The sequence below is a fragment of the Canis lupus genome, chromosome 9 (assembly GCF_048164855.1).
Source record: "Canis lupus baileyi chromosome 9, mCanLup2.hap1, whole genome shotgun sequence".
In the NCBI taxonomy this organism is placed as follows: domain Eukaryota; kingdom Metazoa; phylum Chordata; class Mammalia; order Carnivora; family Canidae; genus Canis; species Canis lupus.
The window spans coordinates 40,356,826-40,368,931 of record NC_132846.1 but is presented as its reverse complement, the minus strand read 5'-3'; the positions used below and the strand labels follow the sequence as shown (position 1 = coordinate 40,368,931).

Here is a 12,106-nt window from a genome sequence, read left to right as displayed (position 1 = left end):
CTGCATGGAGCCTGCTTCTCCCTCTGCCTGTGTCTCTGCCTCTCTTTGTGTCTATAAGTAAATAAAAAAATCTAAAAAAGAAAAATAAATAAAATGCAGACCAGAGGGGCACCTGGGTGGCTCAGTCAGTTGAGTGTCTGTCTGGCTCTTGATTTTGGCTCAGGTCATGACCTCAGCGCCCTGAGATCAAGCTCCATGGTGGCTCTCCGCATAGGGGGAAGTCTTGAGATTCTCTCTCCTTCTTTTTGCCCCTTCCCCCACCCCCAGGCACGTGAGTGCTCTAAAATAAATACATATTTAAGAAAAATAAGATGCAGACCAGAGATTTCAGCAGTCTCCAAGTTGTTTTCTTATTGTTGGTTTTTTTGTTGTTGTTTTTTTACCAGACCAGTTCTCATTTTGCAACATTGCCCTTCTTTCACATATGTGCAAAGTCTGGTGCTATAAAGCTTAGTGGTTCCTGTCTTCTCTTTCCATCACAGTCTTTTAAAGTGTGGGAGGAAAGGCATATAAATGGAAGCCTCCTTTTTTTATTTTAAACATCTCCTGTTTCACTGTTAACACCACCACAGTTTTGAAGATCCCTCAAACTGGTGGCTATATTCAGAGCGGCCACGGATGGCCATGCAGATTATGCACAGGAAACACTAGGGGGCGCCACTCCCCACATGCTGGCTTCTCCTGCCGTCGGGCTGTGCACTTTGCGCAGATGTGCGAGGCACCCTTGAATATTCTTCCTGGTTTAAATGTTGGGTTTAAGAAGCCCTTATTTTGAATTTCTGCAGCAGGTAGCAGTTCTCACTGATACAGCCAGGAAATTAAAATACACATGTGGTGTAGAGAATTATGAAATCAGAATAAGAAAAAAAAAAATACTCCCTAGATGACACAGCTATATGTGTCTGTCAAAATCTGTAGACCTGTGCACATAACAGGGTGGATTTTACTGTATATAAATGATACCTTAATGAAAAAAAAAAAGGTTAAGATCAGCTAGATATAAATACGTTTTAGAGTTTACCGAACCATAATGATTATCATTCACTATTAAACCTCCACAGGTCAGAAAAAACACATCAGCCAGACATTAAGGGTGTAGAAGAAACCCATAAAACTAAAAAGATAATTCTAAGCAGTTCACTGAACTGCTGATAAGGCTGTTTGTGGCACATCCGCATAAAAGATCAGAAAGTCAGCTGGACTTTTTTTCACTTGAATTGAGTGGTGACCAACTGTCTTGGCATTCCGTACATCTCAGCCTTACCCAGAGAACAAGGGCAGTTCTAACTAGTTCTGATCAAGAGGATGGAAATACTCTGGTTTTGGATGATGTATTTAAATGGGGGCAATATCCCAGGTTTTTAATGCCACAAATAGCTGCTCTACATGGAACCTCTGCACTGTAATTTATGTATGAGGGTATTTGATGGATTGGAGTGTGCTTGTAGCTGCATTAGTGGTGACTTACTGATCATAGATGTGGTCCAGAGACCCACTTGTAGCCAGACTGACTCCACCTTCCTGTGCCCTGAAAGTAGATGTCACAGTAAGGATTTGGGAATAAAAGCTTCGAGTACAAGTATACAAATAATTTCATCTGCTTTTGTGTCACCCTGTGCTCCCCATTTCCAGGAGTGCAGAAGTGGAAGGTCTGGGTTTTATGGCCACAAGTATAGCTGTGAAAGGCTGAATTTCTACCCCATAATTGCACTGTAATAAAAATCGAGGCTGAAAGTCTTGAGTTTAGCTACAAAATGAGTCATAGGAAAAGTGCATCTTGTCTTGCTAATGTACAGAAACTGCTGAATGCTGCTACCACTGCTGTTATGAGTTGGAATTTACAGAGACAGTTTTCAGTTTGGGATTTTTCTAGGCCGGGGCCCACCACACCATCCTCCACTTACCCAGGTTTTCCCTAATTGTTTGTGGCACCTGTGCCCACCTTTGCTGAGGAATTTCTGCGGATGTGTAGTGTTGCCAGGTACAAACACATATAATCTTCCTCCATTTGTGATGGGGTTATGTCCTTATAGACCCATCGTAAATTGAAAATACAAGTTGAAAATGCATTTAATACACTTAACCCACCAAACATCACCACTTAGAGCACAGCTACTTTAAACATAGAACACTTACATTAGCCTATTTGGGGAAAGATCATCTAACACAAATCCTACTTTATGATAAAGTATTGACCATTTCATGTAATTTATTGACTACTGTACTTAAAGTGAAATACAGAACGGTTGTATGGGTTGTAAGTGTATCGGTTACTGACCCTCGTGATCACATGGTTGAGCGTGGGCTGCAGCTGCTGTTGTCCAGCACTATGACAGAGTATTGTGCCACATAGTGTTAGTCTGGGAAATATCAAAATCCAAAATCCCGGGTACAGTTTCTACTGAATGCATATTGCTTTCACATGATCATAAAGCCAAAAAATTATTAGTTGAACATCGTAAGTTGGGGACTGTCTGTTCTCATGCTTTCCAAAGCTCAGAAACTTAACCCCTGGTGTTTTCAAGCTTTTGGAGAAAAAGTAGGCATGCAAAAAGGGGTCAGGGACTCCAGACTTCAGCAGTAATGGTAGATCTAAAGGATTAGCAGAATTGCCTATGAGGACAAGTTTTGCAAAATGTAGTGTTATCTTTCTTCTATATTAGAAAGATGTGATTTAATAAGAACTTTAAAATTCTGCAAAATTTGAAATATTAAATAATCTTATGCACAGGGTTTGTACATTAGGAAGACATTTTGCTTTGGAAGAAGTTTTAGTTTTAGGACACTATCTACTTTATTTTCTTTTTTATCTCCACACCCAACATGGGGCACAAACTCACAACCCTGAGATCAAAAGCCACATGCTCTGCTGACTGAGCCAGCCAGGCACCCCAGACACTATGACACTATCAACTTTAAATTGGTCCCAAGATTTGGAAAGTACATTCTTTTGTATTGCCATTGTGCTGTGCTTAAGGAAAAACAAGGTTGTCAATGTTAGGGGAATAAAATCAGTGTCTTCATAAACATAGAACTTTTGAAACACTCAGCTTTAGCAGGCAACATCTGAATAGTTTTTTAAGATTTTATTTATTTATTCATGAGAGAGAGAGAGAGAGAGAGAAGCTCCATGTAGGGAGCCTGACATCGATCCTGGGTCTCCAAGATCAGGCCCTGGGCTGAAGGCAGCGCTAAACCCCTGAGCCACACGGGCTGCCCAACATCTGAATAATTTAAGCATTTTCACATCAAGATTGTTTAGTTATCTGGAGAGCCAAAAATATTGAAAATAATTCAGGGCCCCGGGTTGGCTCTGTCAGTTAAGTATCTGCCTTTGGCTCAGGTCATGATCCAAGGGTCCTGGGATGGAGCCCCAAGTCAGGCTCTGCTCAGTGGGGACCTGCTCTCTCTCTCTGTGTCAAATAAATAAAATCTTAAAAAAAAATTACTAACAATTGATAGGTTAATATAATGTAGAAAAGACAACTAATGAGTATAGCAAGAGATGATGAAAACAAGTACACTTCTGTCAAATTTATAGATGGCATCAAAGTCAGAAATGCCCTGTAGGTGGATAGACATTTCACTGAAATTGAATTCAAGATATTTGTGTTTTTCTTTGCTGGAAGTGCGCTCTTCTAGGCATGTCATTGTAAAGTCTAACACCCAATCAGCAGAGCAGAAATCTTTGGTAGTGCTAACTCAACAGTTTCATCAGTGTGATCTTTATACTTTTAGGAAATATGCCACCTTTCTCTTAAAAGATTTACATAAATAAAATAAACATGAGCCACTACGATATTTATTCTATATTGAGTCATACATATATTAATTCAGTTGAAGCCTTTTTCTACAGAGTATTTCTTAAATATTAGCATCTGATCCAGTCATATAGTACTAACTTTAATGAGAAATTACAAAATGGAATTTTTACTTTCATAATAGCTCATCCACTTAACATTTTTACAGACAAAGAACTACTATAAATATGTAACATTATGCAGGCTTTTTTTCTGCACCTGTTCACAAATCATAATGAACATAACTGCTTAACTATTTAGAAACAATGCTTTCAAATTGCTCTGCATTTGGATGCTTTCAAACTGCCCACCTCCCCACAATGGACAAATTAACCACTCTCTCTTTATTCTCCCTTCTATGGCACTATGATCCTGCACTGCCTATGGCTCTTTGCCTTAATCACTGTCCCAGTTCCTCTGGTTGCTGTTCCCTAGCTTGAGCTCTTGGAGGGCTGGAAGCCTGTCTCCTTTACAAACATTGTTGGGCATATGTTATACTCAACACATGTTGAATCAAACTGAATTTAATCAGGACATCTAAATTTTATGTAGCTTCCTTCTGTTTGATTTTTGTAACTAAATAAGGATTACAAGAATTTTTTTTCAAAACTGTACCACAAAATGTACTATTAAAATTTTGAATTCTGTATAAGAAACCTTATGTTACATGATAAAACATCATAGGAATTTGAACCTAAAGAACCTGAAACCATAAACAACGACTTTTAAAAAATATAGAAATGGCAGGCAGAAAAATCAACCCCTGATGTATTGAGTATCAGATAAAATTAGAAGACTCTATAGATCTGCATCAAGTTGACATTAAAAGGATTTTTCCAAACAATGGGATTCTAAAGCCTAGCAATTATTTTAAAAATTCTGCTGCAAACCACCCCCCTCCCTGCAAATTAACTCTTTAACTATAAAAAATAAGGCAACTTGAAGTTAAACATTTATGAAGTTAACTCTGGATTGCATGCAGAAGCCAGATTTGACTGGTGCCCTCCCATACCCGGTATCTTTAACAACCTTAAGCAGTAAGGCTTTTTACAGACACTGGTGAAATAAGATGATCTCTCAGAAATAAATCAGTTTCTTTGATTCCACTAAATAGTGGACCATTAATTAAGACCATTACAAACTTCGTACTGTCAAATGCATTACCTTGAAAGAAAATTATGCAGGCAGCTTTTCTGAAGAATTCCATTTGTGCCACATGCTTATTATTCTTTGAGGTGGAGGAGGTGGCAGGGAACATGATTTCTGTTTGAAAGTTCTTTTGTTTTCTGCTACCTTTACTTAAATGTTACCCAGTACTATTTTTATATCCTATAAAGTACTTTGAGAAAATGTTAAGTGAATAGTGCTCCATAAAATAGAAGAGGGTTTTCATATTCACTGGGTTGTAAAGCAAAGTGAATAATACTTGACTCTTAAAAGGAAGAAGATAATATGCTGAAAAAATTAACAAGTATCCAATAAAGCAACCCACCTTGTAAATTGAGTTCAAAGGGCAGCATTTATCACAGCAAATTTAAATGAAAATTAATGTGGTATTACTAAATTACCTTTTAAATGATCATTTTAATTATGTCAAATGGGTAGGAACTGAATAGGGACCTATTTATATTCATTTAATGCCTTGCATATAAGGTCCAATTGCTTAAAATAAATATTATCGAAATGAAACGTATTTTATAAGAGGCTTCCAAGTTATCTGATTCCTGCTTATTTCTATAACAAAACAATTTAGATCACCTTAGAGTTCACTTTAATAGGATTTGGCCATGTGGCAGGTATACTCAGATTGAGACCAATTAATTTCTGGATTCCTTTTTGAGACTGGAATCCTATTTATTTAATCCACCAGATATTCTCAATAGAAAAGATTAAGAAGGAACCAGTTAGGAATGAATGCAAGTAGAGTACACATTTTATCACAAAAACAGTCAATTACAATACATTCTAACCAAAAATATATATCAAACCATAGTGGAAAAAAAAGTAGAAACCCAGGACTAGAGAGAGTTGTTTTCTTAACAAAAATAATTAATTACACATATTTATCTCATATCTGTTTTTAAAACTTCCAAATATGCCTAATCCTTCCAAAATATTTTAATCACTGATAAGTGCTATACTTTGTTTTCATTCATGAGAGATTACTAAAAAACTTACAATGCAAGTGTATTGGCTTGAGTCATTCTTGCAATAAATGAAGATAGGATTCCTTAAAACACTGTAAAATGCACCAACTTTGATCAGCTTTTAAAAAATTGTTCACTTTTATATATGATATGATATTTGCTGGTAGCCATCCAAGTCCATTAGCACCACATATAGTGAATTAAGAGTATTTTTAGGGAGAATGACTTAGCAGTCTTTTTTTAATGTTTAAATATTGTACAACTAAAATTCATTTCTTGGGTCATATGTTTTGAAAATCCACTTTTGTGTTGCTAAATTGAAGGATTTTTGTGGGTTTATCCTCCCAAGTTTATAGGCATGAAGGTAGAAAAGTCTGGGGGAATAATTTTGCACTTTAGCAAAGAATCTTGCTAATCATATCCATTATTTGGTTCGGTTCCAAAGTCAGATTAAGTTTTTCTGCCAAAGGTCTCAAGATGCACTTACTCACAGCAAGAAACAAAGAAGGTTCTATAGGACAAATTAGCATATACTTTCTATACATAATCCGTAAAAAATGTAAGAAGTCACCAGATCATTTACAGTCATCTAATGTACACTCTTTTCTCCAAGTATGTACAAATACTCTTTAATAAATATCTTGCAACTCAAGTGGAAAGCTCTATACTTCATATACTGTAAGAGCAGCATTGTCCCTCAGTTTAGACAGTGTGGACTATACGATTTGGATCTTTACCTGTGAGGTAGGGAAGTGTGTTGTAGTATTATGGCCATTTCACACAAGGAAATATTGAAATGGAATTACTTTTTTCAAAAAAAAGGTAACTATTGATGAGATTGATGATTTAAATGACCAGATAAAATGCAAATAAGCCCTTCTCATTGTTATATTAAGTTCATTTTTTTTTTTTTTTTTGGTAAGGTATTAGCTGGATTGAAAATACTGATGAAAAAGTTAATTTTCAAAATACATGTAAAATGTTTGTTACTGGTGTCTCCTGACACATAGGCACAATGAGAGAATACTGACATTAAAATATAATGTGCTTTAGCAATAGTGTTTCACTTTTTATTCAACTATGAACTTGGCTCATTCTTTTTCAAAAATGAGTAATATTTGCACTAAGTTATTATGATTTCCTAGGACTTTTACTGCTGGGCTGGCTGTGAATTCCCTCCTTGAGGAGAGGTGGAAAATTTTGGTCTCTAGAGAAGCAATCCTGCAAGATGAATCCTATGTTATCTGTGATAATTTGTTACTCGGGCAGTTTGCTTCTCCTGGATGAGAAACAGTATTTCACTCTTCTTGTTTTTGCTGTTGCTGTTGTTTAGTTTTTTCAGTTTTGTTTTTAACTTTTCAGCAGATGACCCCATGTAGAAATAGATTTAGACAGGTTTGAGGCAGAAGAAAGATGGAGAGAGAAAATGCACTGCCTATTTCCACACCTTTGCACTTGGTAATTATTTGAAATAAATTGTGAATGGCTTTTGTATGGTATTTAAGCAAGACTAGAAAAACTCATGTTTAATTCAAATATGCACATTCTGCTGAAATTAGGAAAAGGCAATTTTTTTTTTGAGGTAAGACTACTGCCTATGAGTGTAACAACTGTAAATCACACATTCACAAAAATAGCTCACCTTATTCACCATTTTAAACATAAAAGTGCACTGTAAAAAAAAAAAAAGCTTTGAAAATCGAATGTGATGTTAACCTATATACAGGATTGAACTATCAAAAGAAAACCGGGCTTTTGACATCAGATAATATTAAAGAGTTTCTGGTATATCATAAATGCTCAATAAATACAGCTTCCTTCCCCCAAGCACCCCAACTTCCACATGTCATTTTAGCAACTCCCTGTATGTCACTTCCATCGTAATCTGTATTGACTTCCTCTAATCCAGAAGTGACTGCATTTCAGTAGTAGGAGAGTTTTATAAACTTAATTCTTTAGCATTTTTGGGCTGGAACTGTACCTTTAAGTTCCACAGATGATAAACCTCTCATTTGTAACTGATTAAGAAATGCCACAAATATGTATAATAATTAGCATTAAGCCTTTTTTCTTTTCCTCTCATCATCTGGAAATTAAGTCACTGTAGAAGATTGTTCATTTTATTATCATCAGAGGCCATTTCATTAACCAGCTGTTCTATAGACAATTGGATGGCATTCTTAACAAGAGAAGAAGCTGTTTCTATTAAGAGTGTTTCATACTGTTCTGAAGTTCTACCCTCAAAACCACTATCATTAGCAAAAACCCCTACTTGCTCATTTTCAATAGAAATTAAGAATTGCTTAGGGACATTTTTAGATTTCTTAACATCAAATTCACTGATTTCAGTGTCTGTAATAATAATAGCAATTGGCTCCATTCTTTTGCTTTCTTCTGGTTTGGGTTTCTCTGCAGTGACCTCATTTTCTCTCAGCTCAGATTCCTGGCTCAGTTCAGTATCTTTAGGCTCACTCTCCTCGGCTACAACTTCTCTACTTTCGTGCTCTTCCCAATTTGGTTCACTTTCTAGGATATTGCTTCTAGCTTCTTCCACAATTTGCTGATCTGGGATTGTAGGTGAGGGAAGAACATCGGAAACCACTGGTGGCTGTTCTGTTTCTGAAGTTTCAAGTGCGCTTGCTTGTGGGGGTTGAACACTCTGTTTTTCCTCAATCGTTTCAGTATCTCCTTCAAGGATTAGAGTTCCTGGGTGAACAGCAGAATGCCTGGTATCTAACCCAAGTTCTACTGAAATCACTTTTTCTCCAGGTGTAGTTGTGCTGTTGCTCACCTTTGGTTCACAGATCTCATCACCTCCTTTCCGTGAGACGTCTTTACTTACATCCTGGGGCAACTTGGTCTTTGTTGCCTGGTCATCTGATTGGGCTGCAGCTTTTGTATCCAAATGTTCTGCCTCTCCCTGGACTCTGATGCTGCAGTCTGAGTCTTCTATAATTTTGGAATGATTACTTCTTTTCTCTCCTTTTGAGAATTTTATGCAAGGAATCTTAAGTCCGGATTTTGCCTTTTTCTTAGAAAGATCAGCATCCTCAGCACTGATTTCAGGTTGTACTTTAGCCTCAAAGAGCTTTTGCTGCTTTGAAGATTCTGACCTTTTCCTGCGTGTTACAAGACGTTTGATTGAGGCCCAGGCACCCCCTGGGGGCTGTGGCTGATCGGAAGCTTCTGCTTCTGGTGGACACTTCATTGTTGCCCCAGCAGCTTCAGAGCTAGCCTTGGGCTTCATTGCTTTGGTTGCTTTCTTTCTTCTCTTGAAGCAAAGCACTGATGCTCTTTCCTCTTGCCTCTCATCTTGAGGACTAACTTCTGTTGGTCTCTTCTCATCCTTGCTTTCAACTTGAATTTCAGAAACTGTGGTCTCCATTTTTACATTACACTCGTTCTTTCTCTAGAAAACTATATTCTCTCTTCCTTAGCAGTCTTTACGATGAAAAAATGGGCAGAAAATATCATAGTAAGTAAAAATTCTTTCAGATGTATTCACTCTTTGTGTCTTACTCCATACAGTTATTTTAGGTGGTGGTTTCTCCAGCGTATAATTCCTAGTTTTTCTCTTACTTGTAATTTCTCTCTTTAATTTCTTCATGAAAGCCCTTTACTGGATAGATTTTTTTTTTTTTTTAAGGATCAACCTGATGAGAGAAAAGAGAGTGGTATTTTATTTTGCCATCAGCCAACTGTTTTCTATAGAAAGATTTCAGTTGAATATATATGATGCTATCAGGCACGCTTGCCATCTAATAACCTACTGACTACAGAATAAAAAATATCAAAAAGATCTCAATGTGAATCTATTTTGCTTTGTTCTCTTTGTTTAAACTTCAACTTGGATTATTTGCAAATCTGATTATCAGTTCTTTCACTGTGCTATCTTTATGGATGTTTATGACTCAGATTCAAGTTAACAAACGACCATAACAAAACAGAGCAAGGCGGTAAGCAAGCTAGGGTGATTTTTATTACATGCAATAAAGAATTCTGCAGCCACAAAGGATCTTAGAGATCATTCGAGTCCAGCCAGATGAAGCAGCTGAGCTCCAGAGTGGGTAGCTGGAGTGCCTAAAGCCATACAGTTAGATAAGGTCATAGCCAGAGTTAGAACTGAAGACTGACTCTCCAGTGTTCTTTCCATTATACCATAAGGTTTCTGTTCTAAAAATGTGTGTTCCATCAGAGAGGTGCTACTTTTCATACATACGCTGGGAAATTTAACATCACTGTCATTCTCCCCTCTTAAATTTAGTTGTATAATTTTGACATTTTTTTCCGTAAGCATAGACTGTTCAAATATTTTCCATAATGAGCACATAGTTGAAGGTCAGTAAGAGTGAATGATAATAATAGCTGATGTATATTGAGCAACTCCTATGCATTAAGAAATGCGAAGCACTTTTACATACATCTCTAATCTTCCCCACAACACTACAAAATGAGTAGGCGGTGGTATCACTATTTACAGAGGAAGAAACTGAGGCATAGAGATTAAGCAAATTGCCTGAGATTACACAGCTAGTAGGTAACAGAGATCGGATTCAATCAAATTGCCTGTTTCTGAAGCCCATGCTCTGAAAGTGGGCATCAGAGTTTTATCAGAAAAATGAATCGTTCAGAGATACTAATCTGCACTAGATTCACTAGTCAAAAATTTAATTATTAAATATTTAACCATAATGCAGCCCATCAACTCCTAATTGAACCAACATTAGACCGAATTCTTGCTATTTTAAAATCAAGCTTTTGAAATTCTTTATCTTTTGTTCTTGGCTTTGGAACTAATTTGAAAGCCAAATATAATGGATAAGCCAGCAACTGGCAAACTGATTAGATATATATAAACATAAAATTAATCCACAGAACAGTATGACAGCACCAATGAACACAGATGTGAGGCGGTGATCTAACAGAAGCTGTATTAATTTTTGTTGCTGGAGGTCCTACAATAAGCAAGGGGACTCTAAGGTTTTTGTGTAAATCCTTCAGCCCTGAAGGTTTCTTTGGGTAGCTCTTGACTGTATGAACCACAGAAGCAACTGGAGCTCTGAAAATCAGTTTACAATCTAAGTAAATATTCCTTTGGGTTGGGAGTTACATACTCTGTGCCCCTGACAGAAGGACAAAGTCCTCCTAGAACAGCGGGGGAGCTCACATAGGAACATTGCACAGCGTCCCGCCTCGTGTAAGGCGTTCATAAGCTCTAGAACCAGAGCTATCACAGCTGGCTCTGGGTCTTCTCCCGCCTCGGAGTTCTCAGCACCTGAGTCCCTGCCAACCAGAGGCTGTACAGCAGAAATACTGAAATCAGATCACGTTTGGGCCGGCACCACCCGAAGTTAACCTGGATCGCCCAAAGACAACAGCCTGAGCAGCTCCCTTCTGAATGTCTATCACGGTAGAAATAAAACAAATAGCCGAACGAACACCTAGCACCCCCACCCCCCCCTCCCCGTAAAGGGGAAAATACAACCTGCGGACGTAAAGACTTTGCAGGGTGTTGGCGTGTAAAGGGTCCTCCTCACCCGCAGGTGCGGTCATCGCCGCGGTAACCGGGAGGCCCCGCTGTCATTGCGGCCGAAGCGCGGGGGCAGCTCCGGGTCTCCCCCGGCGGAGCGCGGGGCCGAGGACGCAGGGCGGGGAGCCCCGCTTCGGGCCGCGGCGAGCTGCACCACTCCAGCGCCGGGAGCCCCAACCACAGTCCTCCAGGCGGGGAGGAGGAGCCGTACCCGCCCGGTCCTCACCCCCGGCCGGGACTGCGGGCGCCCCGCGGGCATCCCCCGCCCCCCGCCGTCCTCCCTCGCTTACCCGCGGGCGCCGGGGGCCCCGGAGACCCTGCTGCCGAGGGCGGGGGGGGCGGGGGCCGCTCGCGAGGCCGGGCGCCCAGGGAGCCCGTCGCACCGCAGCGAGCAGCCCTCCGCGGCGGGACCGCAGCCCGCGGCGCCCCCTGCCCAGCGCGCGGGGAGCCACAGCCCGCGGCTCCGAGGCGCGCGGGGCGGGGCGGGGCGGGGCGGGGCGCGGGGGGCGGGGGCGGGAGTGCCCGGGGCGGGGCGCTGCCTGCGAGCGGCCGGCCCCGCGGCGAGGGGGCGCCCCGGGCACTCCCGCCCCCCGCCCCCGCCCCGCGCGCGGACCGCCCCACGGGAGCGC

The 12,106-nt window shown here is 39.9% G+C and overlaps 1 protein-coding gene across 3 annotated transcripts; it reads right to left on the bottom strand.

The window, feature by feature from the left end:
- Nucleotides 1–3,780: 3,780 nt before the first annotated feature.
- AKAP5 (A-kinase anchoring protein 5) lies at nt 3,781–11,897 on the bottom strand. Of its 3 annotated transcripts, none has more exons than XM_072838911.1 (2): nt 11,768–11,897; nt 3,781–9,600 (listed from the first exon to the last, which is right to left on the bottom strand). In XM_072838911.1, the coding sequence occupies exon 2, from the start codon at nt 9,330–9,332 to the stop codon at nt 8,046–8,048; it is 1,287 nt and encodes a 428-aa protein (XP_072695012.1). In that variant the 5' UTR covers nt 9,333–9,600; nt 11,768–11,897; the 3' UTR covers nt 3,781–8,045. The 3 variants fall into 3 exon arrangements, with proteins under 3 accessions (XP_072695012.1, XP_072695011.1, XP_072695013.1); XM_072838910.1 differs by lacking the exon at nt 11,768–11,897 and adding an exon at nt 11,433–11,680; XM_072838912.1 differs by lacking the exon at nt 11,768–11,897 and adding an exon at nt 11,485–11,680.
- Between the last annotated feature and the right edge of the window lie 209 nt (nt 11,898–12,106).